This window comes from Dicentrarchus labrax, unplaced genomic scaffold, assembly GCF_905237075.1.
Source record: "Dicentrarchus labrax unplaced genomic scaffold, dlabrax2021, whole genome shotgun sequence".
NCBI classification, from domain to species: domain Eukaryota; kingdom Metazoa; phylum Chordata; class Actinopteri; family Moronidae; genus Dicentrarchus; species Dicentrarchus labrax.
In genome coordinates, this window is record NW_026136704.1 from 13,825,991 (window position 1) to 13,849,241 (window position 23,251).

Here is a 23,251-nt window from a genome sequence, read left to right on the forward strand (position 1 = left end):
AAGTGTGCTTACTTTGCAAAAGTAAGTCTTCACTTCAGAGGTGTAAAATTTCAAACATAAATTCAACAATCCCACACCCCTACTGCTCTGATAATGAAACCAGAGCTTCTCTAGATTAGGTTCTGTGATAATGATAATGATGATGATGATGAAGAAGGAGATGTTCTGTACTCTTGTAACCCTCTTTCAACACATTTTATGCAAATGAGAGGGAACTAAAGAGTAAAATGGAATTTGTCTGTTATGGACAACCTGAAACAGAGAAAGTGGAACTGAGACAGAATGAGAGATTCTTTTGAGGTGACAGGACGAACATATAGGGAGTCAGGGCTGCTCCAGTATGCTGCATGGCTGAGCGAGCAGTGATGCTGTGTTGTGAATAATGCAGGACAGAGTGATCAAGCAGGGTGTAGTGAGTGTGGTTGTAGTCTGTATGAACTAATTCACAGCTCTCATGCTGGACTGATGAAGAAGCTACATCTTTTTCTCTAAGTGCTGTTTAGGGTTTAAATTTAGAAGAATGATTCGATAGTTGTTGAGAAAGGGAGGCCACCTCAAACAACTGGTTCCTTTTCCTGCTGCTTTATGTTGCCTGATTTTGTTACCGCTCTCTATTACACTAACAGAAAGGATGCACATACTGCACTGGTTGCATACGATTGACCTATGAATGTGTAGGATTCGCGGGTCCTCATGCATACGTTGGAAAGTGTTTTGTTTGGGATTGCTAAACGTACATATTTATTCTAAATCCCATTATAGTTCAGCAAAGGTCATCTTGTTTCAATTAATTTAAGATTTGCTTTCATTACCCTTTATTTATCTTACAATTGAATCAAAGAGCTAAAGACATTTGTTGATCCCTGAAGGGATTTAGTTGTCACACAGCAGGGCTGGATTTAGCTGCTTTGCTTGGTAGTGCAGCCTAAATGTCAAACAGTCAACTTGTTCTATTGTAACATACAGTATTATGAATTAATAATAATACATCCATAATACATTGAAAACATGGCAAATTGTGTCCTACAACTGTTCTTTGAGCTTCATTTCTTTGAAGCTGTTCACTAGATAAACACAACAAACCAAAAAACAAACAAAGAATACATTATGTGGCTCACTGTGTGCTCAATACGCGCATTGTCATAAAACTGATATCATGGTCGCAGCAAAGAAAAAAGAAACATTGTCCTTTCATGTGTAAAAAGACTGCAAGAGCCTGAACTCTGCCACTCTGCCACCCTCCGCTCTTTGAAAGGCTGCAGCTGCTTTTCCCTTCACAAAAATAGACTCTCTCTCTCTCTCTCTCTCTCTCTCTCTCTCTCTCTCTCTCTCTCTCTCTCTCTCTCTCTCTCTCTCTATCTCTCTCTCTGTGTCTCTCAGTAGTCAACACTGATTTATAGAGCCTTAACTTGCCCTGAAAGGACATTTCCAACAATTAATTGGATAGGATTATTGGAAAACTATCTTAAATAGGAAACATAGCTCTTTTTATTTTTTTTGCTTTGTTTTGTGTCATTTATTAGTACAATACAACAATACAGTGAGAGCAAACATAAAAGCAGTTTTATGACATTTATAAAACTCATTTTAACAGTTTGTGTACTTGTATGGTACAGTATGTTTCTACTGACCAAGTCTGTTTCTGTGTGTGTCTGTACCCTTATTCGTGTGTGTGTGTGTGTGTGTGTGTGTGTGTGTGTGTGTGTGTGTGTGTGTGTGTGTGTGTGTGTGTGTGTGTGTGTGTGTGTGTGTGTGTGTGTGTGTGTGTGTGTGTGTGTGTGTGTGTGTGTGTGTGTGTGTGTGTGTGTGTCTATAAAGTCTATAGAGCAGTAACTTAGTGAAAATCCATAAGAGCGTTTCTGATCTGCTGTTCTGTAGGATTTATTGATCATCTCTCACACACTCCAGTTGCCCAACATGCCTCCAATGGCCAGAAAATCTGCTGGCTGCGACGTTTGTCCGCATCCCATGTGAATTGAATTCAGCCTCTGCATTTTGGTCTGTGTGTGTGTCTGTGTGTGTGTCTGTGTGTCTGTGTGTCTGTGTGTGTGTGTGTGTGTGTGTGTGTCAGTGCTACTGTATGTTGTGTTGAAAGTGAGTGTGTTCTTGTAAAAAAGAAGCATTTGTCTCACTAAATTCCGTCTGCTAATGTGCATGCATCTGTAAATGTATGTGTTTACATATCTCCATTCAAATAAAAGTGTTTGGACTAGGGGTTTGTGTGTGAGTGTTTGCCTATGACTGTGTGTTTGTGTGTTTCAGTGTGTGTCGAAGTTGTTCCAGTTTAGTTACAGCTTTACACATGATGAAAGTCCCCTAAATGATATCATAGACTATTAAACTGAATATATTCTCCTTTAATGTGAATAACACCTTGAAGTAAACTGCCTGTGTTTGCAAGCCTCAGCAGCAACACTGTCAGTGTGTCTTTGGGGAAGGAGAAGTCTTAAATTAGGTTTTTTATTTATTTAAAAAGGCAAACATTACTATTCATATTATTTTTCTTAGGAAAGTATTGAGGGAAATGTAGATCTAGTTAATCCAAGTCTAACCCCAAGATACAGCAATTATGTGTCTTTCCCGATAGTAAATAGTTCTGGAAAAGGTATATAAAGAACTAATTATACTTTAAGGGCACACTCACGTCGCTATTCAGCTGAAGCATTACTTTATTAGTTTGTTTTTGCAGGTAATAACTGCATGATGAACTGCACCTGCTTCAAAATGTGAGCCTCAGTCCTCTTCCACGCAACCATAAGGTGGTTTGGTTTATTGAGTTAGTAAGAATGCGATTATACCAACAAAAGGAAACGACCACACAGTAAAACATATGTTTTTTATGAGCATGTAATTCATCGCCATATGCCTGAGCGACTAGGAGAAAATAAATGTTGATGTTATAGCCAGCAGAACATTATGAGATTGACTGAACGCACTATTCTTAAAGCTGCAGAATGAAACTGGAATGATTTCATTTGATTTTTAGGTGAAACCTGGTTCTACCAGCAATGTGCAGCAGGGGTGTAAGAAAATATCGATAACCTTGAGTATCCCAATATTATGTTTCTCAAAAACACTGTATTGACTTTTAATTAAGAGTTTACATGCAAAGATTTGCTGCAGTGGACCTCAATCGCAATGTTATAATCTCTCTATCGCACAAAAAGTATAGTGATGATATTGGATGGATGTTACAGGGACTGTGATAAATACAAATGCAGATCCCACTGTTCTAATTGCATAAAAAAGTTACGTTTTTTACTCCCAGTTTTGCAGTGTAGGGTCTGTAACTTTCCAAAAACCAACATCCAACATTCACACTCTCGCAGTGATTGGTCAGCTGTGCAGAGGTGAGAAAGTGAGCAGGCTTTGAACTTCGGACTGTGGCTCTCTTATTTCATTTGTTACACAACTATTTCTGTCACTTTTCATGTGAACAGCAGAGTGCTATGAATGTCTGAAAAAGTGAGCCGTTATAATAAATACTGAAGTGATTAGTGAATAGTGATTCTATGGCACACATGATGCTGTGGCAAACCAACAGCACAGTTACATTACTGTCCTTATTGTGAGGTGTCTTCACATTAAATGTATGCAGTGAACAGATAATCTTAAGATGTTATTAGTTTTGGAAAATTTGATTTTCATCCTTTAGCTGCTATACTGTAAGTAGCTTTTTATACACCCACAGGTGAGATTATGTTCTGTATTTTATTTCATTGTTCCCGCAGTGATTTACAGTGACTATTTCAGTTTATGATAATGGTTATAGTATTCATCCTCTGAGGAGAACTTGACTCTTGACTGAAAATGGCTCTGGGAAGCTTCATAACTACCTCTCATTTCTTAGTGACAGCAGTATTTTAAGTCAAATGTTCTTATTAATTCCAGTGATTTGGAGAAAATGTAGGAATATAGTTTTCTTTTTGGGCAGTTTGAATCTGAGAAAACTGATTACAACACCGTAAAACAGTAAATATATATATATATATGACATTAATTTTTTAATTGTTAAGTAAAACAATACCACCAGCATGCATTAGTTTTCTTTTATAAGCTATGCATCATGCTTCCCTTTCAATGACATATTTTTGTTTATTGAATGTTAATGATTCAGTACTGCATTAAGACATTCCTAGTGGACTAGGAGTCCTGCTTCTCTAATGTTAACGGCCATGACCCAGTACATGAAAGAAATGCTTATCTGTCTAAATAATTCATGAGAAGCCCGGCCTCGTTGTCATTGGATCAACATTGTTTCCCTGCAGTAGGCCTGCGTAAATGAATGGGAGGTAATGTTAGGTGGTTTGATTGTACCGCTCACTATTATTCTCATACTCACCCACTATAATTGCAAACTATTCCCAATGAAATGGCGCAATAATGATGAGGCTTGTGCATCAAATAATTCCTTATAGACTTGTGATATTATAAGAGCTCTGTCTATGAATAGTATGCATTAAAATGTCACCATTGTTCTCAATCAGTTGTCATTTGTGGATATATTTAGTTTATCTTCTTGAACAGCAAGGTAATTGTACTTGCAACAAACATTTTCTACTTCTTATTTTAATAGATAGAATAGGTTAGAAGACGAATTTCTTTAAAATGAAATAAATTCTACTTAATTTGAACTGTTAATTACGTTTTACCTAAGGTAATGTTACTGTTGGTAGAAAAATTAGCAAATTAATGCTGAATATCTCAAACACTGACCATCTACCGTTGCTTCACCATATTGGTTTTGTCCGATCTTGTTTTCATTAAGTGAAAGTAAATGGTGCGAGGAAAGATGCCTATAAGGTTGAAGAAGCCTTTGAGTTATTTTTTAATTTTTCTCAAACATAATTAGTTAGTTAACTCTACTCAGTATGATTTCTTGAGACCTTGACAAGTGATAACAGGAAAATAAATTGGAGTGACAAAAACAAGTGTGTGTGTGTGTGTGTGTGTGTGTGTGTGTGTGTGTGTGTGTGTGTGTGTGTGTGTGTGTGTGTGTGTGTGTGTGTGTGTGTGTGTGTGTGTGTGTGTGTGCCGCATTCCCCTCTGTGTGCCTGTTTGTGTGTGAACATGCCTCAGTGTGTGTCTTCACAAATTAATCTTCTTTATTGATTGAAGTCTTAATTAGTGTATTTAATGACCCCATCAGTATTATGTTGAACAGGGTGCAGATGGACAGAAACATGAACAGCATGTCTCCCTTGTTGTTGCTCAATCTTGGTTTTTTTTGATGCTCAGTGGAAATCTTGGTTGTTGAGGGAGGTGAGATGCTCATTTCTGGTCCTCACCTGCATTTTCTCAGCTGCTTTAGGGATTTCTATCTTACAATCTTTTAGTGTCAGGACCACTTAAATACAGTATCTCTGAGCTGTCTGCTGTCTCAGTTTGTCCACCTCCTCCTATCCCTTGCCTGGCTGTCTGCGGCGCAGCAGTGAGTCCCAACACGGGGAAAACAACAGAGATGCTGCTCAGGTGGCAGCAGTAGGCAGACAGATAATTCTGCTGAGTTGTATATCCCGGCCATTGGCCTGGCGTACGTCCCTGTCTCCCCTCCTAATTTGTACATTTTAATCATACACAATGCAAAGTCATCACTGTAAGCAGCTGAAGCTTCAGTAATGTAATGGCTTTACTGCCTGCTAAGAGGAGAGCTCATCTGAACATTTGTCTTCTGGTGAGAGTGTGAGAATCTACAGAACTAAAGGTACACATGAGCCTTAATACATGTATTGCATATCCTCTTTTACATAATGTTTTAACCGAGCATGAGAGTTTGTTATTTTTTCAGCAGCTTGTTAATTCCTCATTTGGTTGCAGGGAACCGCAGTCAGAAAGACACACTAATCCCTATTAAAATTGGATTAGTGTTTGTTCTTCTGAGTAATGGTGGATGCTGCAAGTGGCAGCCTTAATTTTAATACAATGTGTTAATTTTTAAAAGCCTGTAATGTACAAAATCAAGAACAACCTACTTGTGGTCACTTCAGCCAACAAATAACAGTCAAACACAGACTAATTTGGACTGACATGCAAAGTAATTCTACATTATGTTTTTGTCATCCAGCAGATTGTTTGACCAGCTGCTCATGTAAGCAGAAGTGCAGATCAGCATGTCTTCTGTCCAGGCTGAGAGCTTTATCCTGTACAAAACAGATTCTCTGGAGTTATACACGCTGAAATTAGATTATAGGAGAACCTTCCTCAGTAAAATGAATCCAGGCTGAATACTTGATATAAATCCTTGCAACAAAATGCAAGGTCATGAAATCAATAACACTGGAATACTCACAAATATGCAATATGTAGTACGCACACATCCAGTTGTAGTACATTTTATAGGCACAAAAGCAGTGCATCACTTATACACACAGAGAGAAACACACACACACTCACAGTGTCAACTCAAATAGTCAAATTAATCCTTTTTCTCACCTAAGACCTGAAGGGAAACACATCTTAAACCCATAAACAGTATACATGTGTATAGAGTATGTCTAAACACATGGTAGGTTCTGTTATATTCATGACACATATGTTCCTTTGAATGCCTTTCCTATATGTGTGAGTACAGATGGAATAACAGCAACAACAGAAATGCGTCTCTGAATATACAGGTTTTGTCTATGGTAATGGATGGTTGTAATGTAATGATGCTGAGACTGTGTGATGAAATTTGAAACACAGGATTTGTGAGTAGATAGTCACCCCAGCGTGAAGCTGCTTCTACAAGCTGAAAACATAAATATCGTTCCTTGAGGCCTCACATTTAATGGATTACTGCATTGAACTGCATATATGCTGGAAAAGTGTCATAATCCCCTAATTACATATATAATATAAATCATATAATAGTGACACATTTACCAGAAGCAGTAGCTCTTCAGTAAATCATTTATTTGTGTTTATGTTATATGGTTGGTTGATGGTATTTTCTGTGCATGCCAACTAAAACAGTCAGTCGGTCGGTGTGTCTATCCATCCAATTCATCCTTGTTTCCTTCCTTCTTTCCTTCCTTCTTTTTAGGAAGCAAGCCCAATTCAACAGCAGGAAAGCCAAAGGGACATTTTTAATGTAATTGCACGATTATAGTGCAGAATCTCATAACACTTAATACAGGAGTGCATTACAACTGTACGGCCTTCGAGTGTGTGTGTGTGTGTGTACCCTTTGCTGAAGGAGAATCTGGGATCTTCTAAGAATCTCATTCGGTATTTGTTTTGTTGTGCCTCCAGGATCTGAGTCATCTAGGTTCACAGTTGAGGTTTGGGGAAATTAAACTGGGGCTAGCTGTTCTTACACACAATGAATAATGCATAGTCCAAACAATGTCAACATGTTCTGAAACAGTGTTTTGTTGAGCACTCGTTGGGGTTGTGTAGATTGATCCACTTGCTGTAGGTGGTGTAAAAAAAAACATGCATCTTTGCCTCCTTACACTTGTGCCACTGTCATTTTTAAGAAGTTACCCTCAAGCCACACTCTGTATCTTTGATCTCCACAGGAATCTGTTGTCAGAAACAAAAGCAGTCAGTTCTTTCAAAACAAAAATGTGAAGAACAAAGTTCCACAACTTCTGCTTTGTCAGCATGTCTTCAAAGTCTGCCCTTAGTTTACACTTGAAGTTGTTGCAGATCCCCACAATATCATAATCTCCTGCAGAATGCCCCTCAAGTGTACAGTGTTTTGGCAACACATCGGATTCCCATCAGCAGCACTGAAAATTGAAGGGAAATTGATTTGCGTGAGCGGCATGTTGGGCACTGTTTTAAGATAATGGATATCAGCTTGCTTCTATCGCGGCAACAAAGAGCGAAAGCAAAAATAATGTGATAAAAAAAAATGACAGAATTACCTGACTGCCTGCCAAAAAAGATTATGTAGCGCTATGGATCTTGGTTTGTGGAAATTGCTTGTCTCTTCTCAAATGTACTGACTTTACACAGCTTTGGAAACCAGTCAGTCTCTGTTGCTGAACAGCAAGGCCACTTGACAACAAATAGATCAGAGACTTTGGCAGAATGATTCAGGCCTGAAATGTGAGGATCTTTTGCCCACGCAGCCACTCTGAGTCACTGCAGGCACATATGGGGTTGTGCTTGGTTGTGTCCGTCTCTAAGTATTCAACTGCTGGTACTCACCGCTGTATTCACATACAATCTTGCATCTGAATCATCTTAAACACGTGTTTAAACATCCATTCAGCCTCTCATTAGTGTCTTTCCCCCTCATGATTAAACACAAGAACACAATCGTACATGTACAAATACATGCCTTGCTTGTCCTTGAGAGTGTGAAACTAATTGTGTGTAATTTGCATTTTGAGTACCTAACTTAATGTAAATTTGCCTCAGGAGAAAAATCAAGAGTTATGTCTATATTTTACATAACAAGGAGACCACCAGGACAGCAAGGTTGGAAGTAGCTAAATAATGATCCATTATGGCTCCCAGTGGGATGTTTTTACTGTGGGGGCTGAATCATGTACGCTGTAGGTGCTTTATCATTTTCCTATACAGAGAGCTAAATTCATTCCCCGTGTCCAGGTTTGCTTCTGTTGACTTGTTTTGTCTTTCTAAAAAGCTGAGCCATAACATGGGGGTTTAGGGTAAATGTACGACTTCTGCAGTGGACAGTAACATTTAGTCAGAGAAAATAACAATGATTTTATAGCATTAAATAGCTACATTTGTCAGAGTGATGTTGTGTTCACATATCACAGTAGAAGAAAGAATATGGACAGAAGCCTCAGAATTGTGTTTCAGATTGGAAAACAAGGTAAATTAAAAACTCTAATCAGAGGCTATAGCTTGAAGCATTTTTACCCTCTCCACTATAGAGAGTGTGATTATCATAATCACATACTCACCAACTGTTGAGCTCCACACTGACAAACTAGAGACGTATAGCAGAGATGGGTTGTATGAGTATGAGTAAACCCCTACAGTGAAAGGGGGTATTAGAGGGCCACACATTTACATATAAGATAGGTCCAGTAATATGCTTGTGTATTTGTAATGTATTTACGTAGGTACTATGCATTTGAGTAAAGATATTTGATTGGTGTGTGGGCATTGAGCCAAGAGTTTGAATGAATGTCATATTCTCCGTATCTTTCTATTTCTGTCAGGTTTATTGTTTCATGGTGACAGCAGGAGGTGTTGAGCTCTCTTATTCTTGAGAAACAACACTAAAAGAGACACATATGTCTCAGCACGTGTGTTAATGTATTTCATTGGTACATGTTGAATTCAGCCTTTCACTTACTGTGTACTCCAAGGGTACAAATACTATGCAGCGTTGCATATTTACACGATCCAGTGCTGAATCAAATGCACGAGCACACATGTGCACCACCGCAAATCTCTCCATGCTCACAACTACTGCTCTTGTCACAGTGTATATATTGCAGCTGCAACTGTGAAAGTGCCAAAAGACTGATTGGTTGAAAGTGTGCTTCCTACCGGTCCCATTGGTGGTGTTATCTCGCCTTGCTTGCTAGGTGACAGCTTTTATATTACTCCCATACACAGGCTGCTGCATTACTCTGCCTGTACGTAGGCTTTGAGAGCTGCCCTCACTTCTTCACTCCCCCTACCCACTCAGTGCTCAGGCTTTGATAGGCATGAAATAGCCCCACTGCTGAGATTGCTCCTTAGTTCATAGAAACAGTTAAGCTCATACAGATGCACAGGAACAGACACACAGAGGCACAACATGCAAGCAGGTGCAAGTGCATGTATAGCTGAGCAGGTGCACCCACCATATACACCAATGTATTCATGTATTTATGTATGCATGACTGCACAGGCACATTCACGCAACCCCACACACATACAGATTGCTTTCTTTTCAAACGAGGCTTTTAAAGAATGATTTAGTTTTTCTATGGCACTTTAGTAGGCAGTGTCTTTGAAGCAATGGGCGAGAGGTGAATGAATGTGGGGGAATTCCTCTTTGTTGTGATGGGTTTTTTGGCAAATTGGTGAGATGCTACTTGAAGATCTTTAAAAGATGAGAGTGGAATTATTCTACAGTTGTTCAGGTTCATGGTGTATGGGGGATTGAATCAAAATTAAAACCGCAGTGCCCAGGTTCATGGAAAATAAAAGAACATGTCACCCAGTGCAACAATATGGCTCCTAATTGCTTTGTCAGACGGATCAATTCATTGTTGGGTTTTGTTGTTTTTTTTTATGAAAATACAGAATATCGCATTATTCTTTTATTAAATAAAAAGGTATGTTCCTCATGTTAGATTGACCTAATGTTAAATCTCTCTCACTGTCACCAAGTTAAGTGATTGTTGTTGTGGGTGATGACGGGTACATTAAACTTGGAGAGGGAGGAAGGAGCTGATTGGTCTGAAGCTCATTCTAGAATGTTCTTCTACAAGAGACCGTTACCATAGTAATGCATCAGCTTTTTGAATCTCATACAGCGTACAACTGCACTAAAAACATTAACAAACATTTATTATTACAGCCATAATATATAAGACCATTAAAGAGGATACTATCCACAGTTACTTTACTTTACTTTTTCCCCCTATCCTCCTTAAATGACTGTAAGAATGGAGGTACATGTGTAACAGAACTAGGAAAAAGGTCAGGGTAAGGTCAGAAATTACAGGTGAGAGGCAGCTGGTGATGTGAGTGTCAGCCCATCACTGTACATCACCATCAACTATCATCTATCACTATTTTCTCTGCCCCCCCCCCCTCTCTCTCTCTTCTTGTCCCTGTGTATCTGTCTCGCAGGTTCAAGTGTTAGATCTTGGAGGTGCTATCTATCCACATATCATAGTGTTCTTCCTCCGTTTGAGTGTGATGAATTGATGTTTTTTTCTCTCATTAACTTGGGGAGCTGAAAGCAACTTCATCACTCTCATTTTTCACATCTAATTGTAATTAAATCTTTATTTGAATTGGTGTATCATTAATCACTATACACACTAACTGGCCAGTTTCCGTCTGGAACAAATGTTTTTTTCTTCTGATCTGTGGCTCCCTGGTGCAGTTTATCTGTGTCTTCGTTCACTCCTTGGTTCCTTTTTCTGCTTCTTTTCAGCCTTTCCCTTCATTTTGTACAATTTTCAATCTGGTCAACATATTTGCATTAAAGCCTGCACTCTTGGATATTTTCAGTTTTCTCATCTGAATTTTTATTCATGTCGGAGAATATATGTGTTTCAGCTGATATCTCAGCAGATCTGTTTTGGCTGTATTTTTTAATCAATCCTCAAAACTATCTTCCTCTCTTAATTACTCAGTCAATTAAATATGGAGAGATAATTAGTCCACACAACATGATAATTATCTACAGATGGCTCTCTTTTCCTCTGAAGTGAAGCCTTCTTAGCAATAGAAGATTTTATGCAAATATATATTATTACAACTTGATATGTCTAATTATTAAGTGTATGTCAGATTATCTCTCTGCAAATTACAGCTATACAGTCTTAAATCTGTGGAATATACTGTATATATCTGTCTCTTCCTCTCCACAGCCCTGTCACACCTCACACCCCTAACAGGACTTGGCCCATTTATTCACACTGGTGATGTAAACTCAGCAAAGACGTGTCAAGGAGTTGGAGGAATCTGAGGTTGCAGATGTTTAGTCAGCAGCATCAGCAGCTATGAGACAAAAGTTTGTTTTGTTTTTTTGCTGCGTAAATCAGCACCTTGACAGACCTTCAGAGCTGAATATGTGATGGATGTGCGCACTGCGCAGTCGAATACTTGCAGAGTTTTCATGTTTAAAACATGATGGCATGCAAGTGGGGAGAAAAAGAGGGAAAGGGAGGATTGTTGGTCTGTGTGAGAGGAGGAGAAGGATGCACACATGCTGATGGGTTACCACAATGTCATTCATTACTGTAACTCGCAGCACTGAGGTAGAGATCTCATCTACAACATAGCAGAGTAAAAAAATAAGCCCAATTAATAAAATAATAAAACCTTAAGCAAATGTTTAGTTGTCATCAGTTAACATTTAAAGCAAATTAGTCAACTAAAACAAGAACTGGAGAAAATGTGAATTGCCTTCCAGGATAAAAATGATATGCTTTAGATTGTTCTGCATGTCCAGGTTAAGATAAGAGAAGATAAGATGTTCCTTTATTGGTCCCCATGGAAACTCCAGAAGTTTGCGCGTGCACAATGAGGAAAACTGTATTTTCTAAGCTCAGTAAAAACAGCCGGCACCAGCAACATAATCGGACCATTAGAACGTGTCCATAATGGCCCGCATTAACAGACGGCAGCAAAGTAATGTAAGGGGGTAGAAAATAATGGGGCTTATAAATAAATAAATGTCTGTCACGCCTTACGGAGAGAGAAGGCCATCCAAACTTAGTATACAGCTCATGAGTATTATAATTATCACTAGTGATAAATCTTATTCCAGAGTGATAAACAAGAGTCACAGCTGAAGCATGTGTGTATAAAATGCTGCCATAATCCAAGACTGAAAGGAAAGTTTCCTCAATAAATATAATAAACAATGCAGAGAAGAACATTGTTTTATTTCTGTAGAAGAAACCATTTTTTATTTTTTATGGGGACAGAAAACCAGTGTAGGCAGACACAGATAGAAAGACAGTGACATAGAGGGAGATTCAAACAGTGATAAATGGAGCCATGAGGACTGGTGAAAGAAACGTGAGGCATAGCGAGGTGACTGCTGTTGTCTCTGTGAGGTGTGAGGTGTGAGGTGTCACCACAGACAGCTGCTGTGTGTTGCCAGAATTTGGGTGATTACTATAACATTGTAACCCACTTTATCTGGAGCTCAGGTGGCCCTAGGCATGCACCCCTGCTTCCTCCTTGTCCTCTTTATCCCCGGTACACACACACACACACACACAAACACACACACACACACACACACACACACACACAAACACACACACACAGACTGTTTAACACTCGATGGAGAAGTGTGTCAGACGGTCTCTTGTGGTTCATAGCTGTGTTTCCGTATGGTAAACAACAATTCAGTGTTCATTTTCAAATTGGGCACAAACATGAAACCAATCCTTTTGGAAGGCATTCACAGAATTATTAAAAGAAAAATACACCCAGAAATAAAACACTGACCATCATTAACGGGCAGCCAAGTAATTCATTATTTCAGTACGGTTCTGGCTGTCATCAAAATAATGTGTCCTGCACAGGGTTACGCCCGCTTTGTGGAGGTTCACTCTTAAGTGAGGATGTAAAGTCGACAGTAGAAGCTCAGTAACTACCAGTTAGTTTGTAACTAAATCCAAATTGGTTGCGTCACAATTACCTGAAGGATAACCAAACTAGTGTGGATGTAAAGTCATAAGTATAAGGCAAATGGTCAATCAATGATCAAAGGTAGAGTTCTATCGACATGGTTACAGTGATCATTAGCTTTCTGGATGGCAGGAGCCACTTGACATCGTTTCACATCGATGTAAACTAGATAGATATTGAAATACCAATAGATTTGGCCTCTACTGGATTACCTAGTTGTAAAATAGTATGCAAATCATGAACATATAATGCTGTTTTACCATTAATGAGTATAATTCTGTAACATTTTATGGTTTACACAGTGTAACTATTAAGTTGTTACTCAGACTTATGTTGTAACTTATCTCTGTAGTGCCACTGCTTTAGTAATGCATAAATTGCAGCTCAGTAATAATTCATATCATATCTAGGCTAATTTTGAACTCAAACACAGCTAGGCTTTATTGTTTTAGAGATGGCTCATTACTGTAGTAAACTAATTATATACCATTCTTCTTCTTCAAACTGTATATAGTGCTCAGTTACAATAAAAAAAAAAAATTTCAGTACAAAAACAAACTTAAGACACATGCAACAGTAAAGCCTTTTGTGACTTCTTGGACAATTACACTTAACTGTCTACGAAAAACTCATCAACAGACTCAAAGCAGAACTTATTTTTTCCCCCTTTTGCTGAATACTGAGCAGCTCCCTCTGCTACTATAGTGGAGGAGGTAATGGGCGAATCAGTGACAGATCTATGGTGATGACTGTTGACATGCAAGAGAGAGAAAGAGAGTGAGAGACAGTATTTTGGCAGATAAAGAGAGAGGATAATATTGCCATAGTACCGGGGGTATTAGAGAAAGTCATTACTGTCCATCATCAGGCAAATGAAGACATGTTTAAGTGGAGATGAATAGCCTCATTGATGGGGAAGGCTTGTTACGGTAGATCTGTTTGGAAAAGCGGCTGCAGGGGGTTCATATTTCAATAAATATTTGATGGCTGAGGACGGCTGTTTTAGCGCACGTGTGTGTGTGTGTTTAGTGGTGGGGGTTTGGTTATTTATATGTGTGGTTATAAGCGTTTGCATATCTATGAAGATCCATTTGAAAGGGGTTTTAAATGAGGGAGAAGATCACTTTCTCACTCCATCTCCCAAGTGGGGAAATCTTATTTTCTTCTTCTCTCCATCTCATCTATTATCCTCTTCACTGCCATTCTTCCACCCATCTCGCAATCTATCCCTGTGAAAGCTGAACGAGGGGATGTATTTTGCGTAGGCTCAGCAGCATCGGGGCCGACCAAGCTGATCTTAGAAAAGTTATTTGTTCCTTTATTACTTCAGTAAACACGGAAGGAAAAAGTAAAACAGAGCAAAAGAAAGTATACCCAGCTGTAATTGCCCAGTAGTATACTTTTATAGCACAATAAGTAGTGAATTCATGCAATCAGCACTTGATGCCATGAAAACACCTCCATCCCACCATTTGCAACATAGGTACTCTCTGTCTAAATGGATCTTCAGTTGTCATATCACGCATCACAATGTGCAGTTTTTTACCTTTGTAAGGTGATCTCTCAGGCTCTCCGCCTCCAGCCAAGCTTTTCTTTTCAGACCTGTATTAGAGGTCGCCTGAATCGTCTTCTTTCACGGCCGACATCACCATTAATCGCAGGCGGGGCATCCACTGCCTGACTCAGAGCCTCTGGTCCCCATGAGCTAAATTCAAAGGATTCCTGTGACTGTGTGCAGCCTTTTATTTCAGGGCAAAACGGAGCATTACTGAGGAAACCTATTCAAACCTGGGAAGAACATGTAAATTCCCCACAGAAAAACATGTTGGAATCAGTGGAATAAAGCATGTATGCAGAACAATATTTAATCAACATCTCTTGTTGCTGTTTCTGCTGAGCAAAAGTAACTCCTGCTACTTGTTGTTCAAGAGCACCTTGTCCTTGTGGATATTTTATAGGTTACAGAGGATTTAATGCATCATCCAAAATCGATTTTCTGAGGGCGGCTTGATTTTTTTATGCCCAATTAACTATTCTGATATTGAAGGATAAAGAGGTGACATGTCAGCAATGGATAACTGAAGTGGTTTTGACAGGTGGGCAAAAATGAAAGATTACTGGCAGCTGTGAATAATGTAGTCTTCAATCAATACACAAGGCTGTAAATCTGATGCTTTTAATGAGACCCTGCAGTGTTTGTAATACACACTGAGAGGGACTTAAAATGTCAGTGTGAATTCAATTACTTTAAAATAGAGCAACAGTTTTAAAGCTGATGAATTGGAATTTCTGCTGTTTTATGTTGAATATCTTACATCGTGACATCTGTAATCACCTGGTTTATTCAAGGTGTGCACAGTGAGGAACACAGACGTTTCTTGTACTCTTACTTAAAGTGCAATAAAAATAGAAAGTTTTGAAAATGATGACATGGATTTTAATTTGAGATCAATTCTCCAGTATCTTCCCTAAATAGGGTTCCTGAGCAAGTCGAAAAGTGCCGACATAACATATTCTAAACTCCCCAGGAAAACTGTGCCATCTGTACTGCCTACAAGCTGATGAATTAGAGCAGCGGTTTTGTCTTTGCACCTGCTCGAAACTCGGAAATCTCTTTTTAAAGCGTGTGTGTGTGTGTGTGTGTGTGTGTGTGTGTGTGTGTGTGTGTGTGTGTGTGTGTGTGTGTGTGTGTGTGTGTGTGTGTGTGTGTGTGTGTGTGTGTGTGTGTGTGTGTGTGTGTGTGTGTGTGTGTCCTGTAGCATCAGTTCAGTTTAGTCATCAGTCCATGGCGTGCTCTCACAGGAAGCTGACATGACAGGACAATAACTGTTACTCAGGCTTGATTGGACGTGGCAGGGATCTGCCAATCGACCTGCCGTACTGGAACAGACAACCTCTGCTGTATAACTGTAATCCTTCCTGTTGTCCTGTCAAGAAACTTTCAGTTAATTTTTTTGGTTTTGCTTCACTCGCACTTATTGAGCTGTAGCAGCTGGCTGTTTTTAAAAACCTACCGTACGCTCCTTATACAATGCCAAACAACAAAATAAGCAACTTGCAAGTGAATATAGTGGAGCATTTAGCAGCTATAAAGTGCCAGATATTTGCCTTTAGAAGTTGGTGGAGAGACTAAAACGGAGTTAGAAGGAGAGTCAGTATCGGACTTACATTCATCAGGTTGCCAAAGCTTGATTCCAAATGAAGATATGAACATATTAAGTTGCTCTGTGTCTTCTCGATGTGTAACATATGATATATATGTGTATATAGTTACAAAGTGTATATATACGTGTAACTTAAATGGGTAAATGGACATTAGACAATAGACATTGTAAAAAATATTAATAGCAACAGCAAAAATAATGCTAGTAATAATTCTAATGTATCAGTTTCAGAGGAGATCTCCAGCTGAGGAGGGTAAAATGGCAATGACTTCAGCTGCTATAGACAGTATCATCAGCATGTGCTTGATTTTATTAATGAGGGTGCAAAGGCAGGTGTGGGTTTATAAAAGGACAGACTAATTACTATATTTATCTAGGGATGCATTTATATACTATACAAACCAAAAAAAAAAGCCTATTTTTTTAGCAGTGATTGCATGTGTGTGGTGTTAATGGCACAGCTAATGAGGCTATTAGCAAGCTAATGAGATGCATTGAATATCTATACACAGACGCACTTAATATCCATCCTGCAGTATACAGGCTGTAATTTTCTTTTTCATTTATATTTTTTTTTGCATGCAGTGTTTCAATTAGTGTTTTCCATTTCCATTTTCCATTTCCATTTTGTCTGTGTTGATGTTTTGCTTTAATGTCTCGTCCTCTCGTCTGGTTTCTCTCACTGTTCTTGGGTGTTTGTTCTCCTCCCCGCTGACATGGATATTGAGCAGTAGCATTAAAGGGCAGATAACCGTTTAATTGCACACTGAGGCTTTCCTCCACATGCATACAAGCACCTGTTTAGACATAGTGAGAGGTTGACGGCGTCAGAGCATCTACCAGGAGCTTTGGGAGAGTGAAATTAAATTTCCTGTTGTGGAGAAATCAGAAGCAATGTCAAGCTGTCATGTGATTATCTGAAGCAGAGCCACATCCAGCCTCTTGGAAAAATGAAAGGCCTGCTTGTTATTCACTTGACTGTCCATCTCATTGACATCATGTTAAATACACAATTTTTTTGAAAAGTCCAACAAAATATAAATTTTAACAATGTGAAGGTAGTTTGTAATGACTAACATTAGCTCATTCTTTATCAACCACATGTCACTGTATTTTTGTACAGGATATTTGATTCCTTTTTTTCTTTTTTCACAGGAACCTTGGGAAGTCAGGACTCAGAGTATCTTGCTTAGGACTGGGTGAGTAGACTCTGCTCTCTTCTTCTCTACCCACAATCCATTTCTCCATCAGCTCTAAGACAACACCAATTACATGGACCATCTTTAAAAAAAGATGTTTTAATTGTACTCTGTAGAATATGATTCATCATCATTTACACACTTAATTAAGTAACTTGGAAAGACTTGGCAAAAGTAAAACAAACAACATTAAATTCAGAGTTGGGCTGGGAATTTAACTATTAACTTCAGCCTCTTATAAAACCAACACATCTACTGTGGTTGTATAATTCCCCTACATCCTGGTTCAAATGGTTGCATACAAACACAAACATACCAGCTTTCTGGTACTTAGTCTAATCAGGTGGTATTCTTCCAGCAGAGGTGTTTGTAGTAAAGTGTGTGTCTGTCCATGGTATTGCTCATGTTGTGGGGACATACATCTGTTTACAGTCATACTGTCGGGACTTACCTTCCTTTAGGGGAGATAACACAAGGACCCATAATGTAAACCATTACATTGTACAAGGTTAGGGTTGGTTACACTATTAGTTAGTTAGGTACGTGTGTGTGTGTGTGTGTGTGTGTGTGTGTGTGTGAGTGTGTGAGTGTGTGAGTGTGTGAGTGTGTGAGTGTGTGAGTGAGTGAGTGAGTGAGTGAGAGAGTGAGTGAGTTTATCCTTCCTGCTCACTTGTTTTTTGTCCACAAAAAATATTAGCCCGCTGTTCCCATTGTCCATTGCTGGGAGAAGTCCGGGGAAGGACACCCACACAGAGTTGGACAGTTGTATATATGTTACGATACACGCATCCCACAGACAAACATTATAGTGACACCTCTACTGTACCAGCACTGATTCACTGTATCTTGGTCTACAAGATTATGAAGACTAATTAGGTATCATCATTGTATAGGAAAATATTATTGTCACAACAAAGTCTCTACATATATATTAAAAGTGGAAAATGTATATAAATACTTATTTAAAAAGCTTTTTAATTAATCATTCAGATCACACAAGACATTAAATCTAAGGTTTGTTCTGTGACTTGAGTAACTTTTTCATTGATCAAAAGGCTTTTGATTGGCTGACCAACTCCTAAGAATCATTTACAGTATAGTATATTAGTAATATAGAAATAAGCTAATAAAAGTTTCAAAGGTCCAGTGTGTAGCATTTAGTGGCATCTAGTGGTGTAGTAGAAGATTGCAGCTCACTGGCTTCATGTTCCCTTTCCAAGCGCAAGGGAGAAAATACAGTGGCTGTGAATACACCAAAAAATCGACCTATGTAGAGCCAGTGTTTGGTTTGTCTGTTCTGGGCTACTGTAGTGAAACATGGCGGTTCAACATGGCTGCCTCAATGGGAGACCACCCACATTATTCTAAGGTAACAAAGATACAACAATTTTTATTTCCAGGTGATTATACACTAATGAAAACATACCTATTAATATTATATTCCATTTCTGCCAATAGATCCTCCTAAATGTTACACACTGGACCTTTAATATATATAAATATGTATGATTTCTATCAACATTCTGCATTATTTCATATTTGATTAGCTAAAAATATCAAGTATTCAGGCTCTTTAGTCTGAGTATTGAAGCACCAGAATGTTTGTTTCCCAACCTAACAGTCGACCAGAATACTTAAATACACGATGAGATATGTGATTCATTCATACATGACATCAGGGTCCAGTTTTTGAAATTTTAGAGAAAATTTAAATCATCACCAACTCAGTTTTGCAGAAAATGAAATATTTATTAGTTTTTCCTGTTCAATTTCCCACTGAAACTGCACACGCTGTTTCAATTATAGTAGCTGTACTCTAATATAACTTATAAATAAGTCATATATCTTCTCCAGAGACCACTCCATCTCTAGTTGTTAGAAAAGGAAATTGGAATTTATTTAAAAGCAAAACATTGCTCAACATCAGCAGAATCCAAATACAAAAACTTGAATCAGATGATAAATGTTGAGGAGATTACTTTTGGCTCAGATTTACTGTGTCCTTACAGCATCGGGCTGCCCAGATAGCTCGCCTGGTAAAGCTGGCACCCCACGTACATAGGCTGAGTCTGTGCTCTATCGGTCATGGGTTTGAATCTGACCTGTGGCCTTATCCTGTGTGTCGTCCCCTCTCTCTCCCCCTTTCCTGTCTACCTTGAGCTGACCTGTCAAAATAAAAATAAAAAACTTACTGTTAGGATCCTCTGGATTAGATAAAACACCATCCTCACCCTCTTCAGAGGCGAACCTCGAGGGCTCAGATCAGCTGCCATCCTATAAATCGGATCACAACTCATAGTTCTCATGGGACACAAGCTTTAGCTAGCTTAGGTAGGCTGACCTTCATCAGGACGTTTTGTACCCACAAACTGACAATTCTTCAGTCAGAGGGTCTTTGGACAGCAGTGGTAGAGGAGACAGAGGAAAATGATGTCCTTTACAAGAAGATGATCGTGTTTTGTCATGCTCTCCTAGTCCTTTTCCAGTTTAGATTGTCTTTTATTATTTGTCATCATTTCCAGTTTTAAGCTGCCTTCTGGTCTTCTCAGTAACACCTGTGCATTTCCCCACAACTGCTACAAATGTCCAAGTTAAATCTAAGTTGTAATTGCTACGGACTAAGCTTCCTCATATTTACTGACAAGCTCTTGCTGATCTCACATGGAAGCATCCTTCTTGCTTGGGTGTCAGCTCAGCCTGATGTAGTTTGTTCTGTTGTAGTTTTCAGCAGCTCCAGCTCCTGCGCAATCACCACATTTGGCACAAGACACTTGCTGTTTTTAGCTTTGTGATACATGCATCATTTGTGATGCTTGACATTAAATTTCACTGAATAGCACAGTGGTATATTTCCATTTTTATTTCACTTATTACTTTGACAGGCCTGACCTAATTGGCAGTCCCACTCAAAAATTTGTTTTGCTTACTGTGACTTCACTTTGATCTTTGAGCTTCACTGTGCAGAATGATGTACGTGCAGTTATTTTCCCCCACATTCGTCTGCTGAAGGGGGAAAGTTTCTCTGAGCTCACCCTCAATCTGAGTTTTATATGTGTGACACAAATTAGTATTTAAAGCAGAGTATTTTTATTTGTCCTAAATATGTGGAAAGCAGCTTTAACACTATAAAAACAGTCTGCTCTTGTCAGGGAGCTTAAAGTGACTGCAAAGGGCAAATCAGATTATTTGCTTCAAACTACATTTAACATTTAACACTCTTGCATTTGACCATAGAGTCATTTTCATCATCTCCACTCATGCAGATAAATACAGATGAGGAACACTGCTTCATGATTTACAGCAGCAGTGACCACAAAAGTGTTCTGTTTCCTTTTATATGATTTTAATTGTATTTCAGTTTTACATTTATCCTGCACTTCATCAAGTCGCCCTGATGCTAATGATCTTTATGCACCAAGAACCTTTTGGTCTAAAAGTGACTAAGCTGACCAAACACATTTGTGTAATTGGCAGATCACATCCAAAGAGGTGTTTTGGTGCCATGTAGAACTTTTGTTTTTCATGGTGTAATGTCTGGCTCTGAGGCTGGCTTTGAGCACTGCTGCCCCAGGTGGTTCACGGTAGACTGAGACATCTGACTCAAACTGGCTGAGCTGCATGGTGCAGAAAAGGTCAGCATAATGCCAGCTGCCTGCCACATGCTGTGCCCAGGGCGGACATGCTGCTGGCAGGGGAGAGAAGGAAGAGAGAGGGCAAAGAGCAGGATGCTAAATGGTGTTTCACTGTTTAACTTGAAGGAATAGTGCCAAAGATAGACGAGGATGTAATGTGTGTGTGGCATTATGTGCTGATATTCTCACAACACTACTGTAATGTCGCAGCACAATTTAGTGGAACAAACACACACACAAACTCATATTCCTGACTGATACGTGGTAGACAGAAAACAATTAATAAAACACACATTCAGTCATGTTGAATCGTGATTCAGTCATCCGTTTCTGTGTGTCGCTGGTTATGTGAACCACTGCCAGGAGGAGACGTAACTCACTTTTTAAAGAGCCAATCTGCTCCGAGAGAAACACCGTCTCACCAGCACCGGCCTCATTTACATAATGGTTTAATCGGTTGAAGACCTCTTTCTCACAGACATTCAACATTTCTTGCTGTTGAGAATTCCCACAGCCTGTTTCTGCACTTCATACAAGGAAAGATGCTGGTTAGAAGCTGAAGTTTGTTTTTTACATCAAAACTGACACTTGGAGAAATTCAAAGAATGTCATTTTTAGTGGTGTTATCGCTGCCGCCCATGGCTGCTTTTAAAACTTTGAAACTGGTAAACTTGGCTTGAAACTAGGATGTGTTTTAGATAACTGGTTCTCAAACTATGGTATGTGTACCTCTAGTGGTATGTGGAGAAAGCTCTGAAATGTAAAAATATAATAATAATAATTTAACAACATACAATACTATTAGAATACTACACTTTTTTTAAATGAAAATAATTACACTATGAGATTGATGAAATGCAATTCAAAGGACCAGTGTGTAGGATTTAGTGGCATCTGGCAGTGAAGTTTCAGATTGCAACTAACTGAACACTGCTGGCGTCTGTGTTTGTTGACGTGAGAATGAGAACGGGCTGTGCAGTGTGTAACCACAGATAAACCACAGTGCCCTCAAGAAAAAAGACCCTTATCTAGAGCCAGTGTTGGGTTTGTCCGTTCTGAGCTACTGTAGAAACATGGTGGTTCAACTTGGTGGAGTCCATGGAAGGCAACTTGCCCCATCTGTAGATAAAAACTGTTCATTGTAAGGTGACGAAAACACAATGATTCCTATTTTCAAGTGATTTAACACTACTGAAAACATACATATGAATATTATATTCCATTTCTGCCAATAGATCCTCCTAAATGTTACACAGTGGACCTTTTAAAATTTTGCGTCAGCCTGCTACATAGTCATGTTCATGAACATACATCCATTAGTTATTAGCTAAAATGTGATGGCAAGAAAGCAAGCAGAGGTAAAATGAATGGTTTAAAAACACTGCAACCGTGGCTCCAAACGGGAACTATTGGGAAGAGAAGCACAGACAAGTTTAGCTCTGGTTCTTAAACCAGTTCCATTCAGGATTTAACAATAGTCAACCATAAATAATATTCTTATTAGGAAAGTGATCAATCCTGCCTACAGCATTTAGGACGCAGACCAACACTGCTGAACACATGAGCAAGGCTAAGTGATGGTGAACCTCTGACCTTTAATTAAATCCATGTATGTAAGTGTCACCACCTGGCTCTTGTATTACTAAAAAACAAACTTAAGATAAGTGTTTGGTTTGTCCGTTCTGAGCTACTGTAGAAACATGGCGGTCGAACATGGTGGAGTCAGTGGAAGGCAACCTTCCCCATCTGTAGATAAAAACGGTTCATTCTGAGGTAACAAAAACACAATGATTCAGTGATCAAACATGAAAGAAAAAAAAATCCATATTATATTCCATTTCTGCCAATACACTTTATAAGTAAAGTCAGTAAAGTAATGCATGAGTGTGATGTATAGTGAGAGGTAGTTGTTGTATACCTGAACACAATTTAAACCATGCACAGGCTTTTATAGCCGGGAAACACCAGGACC

At 38.9% G+C, this 23,251-nt stretch overlaps 1 protein-coding gene across 1 annotated transcript in view; it reads left to right on the forward strand.

The window, feature by feature from the left end:
• kcnab1a (potassium voltage-gated channel subfamily A regulatory beta subunit 1a) overlaps positions 1–23,251 on the forward strand; it is a 73,446-nt gene that overhangs the window by 18,477 nt on the left and 31,718 nt on the right. The window contains exon 2 of the mRNA XM_051397651.1: positions 17,604–17,647. Coding sequence (XP_051253611.1) covers positions 17,604–17,647 — 44 coding nt within the window. The remainder of the gene's footprint in view (positions 1–17,603; positions 17,648–23,251) is intronic.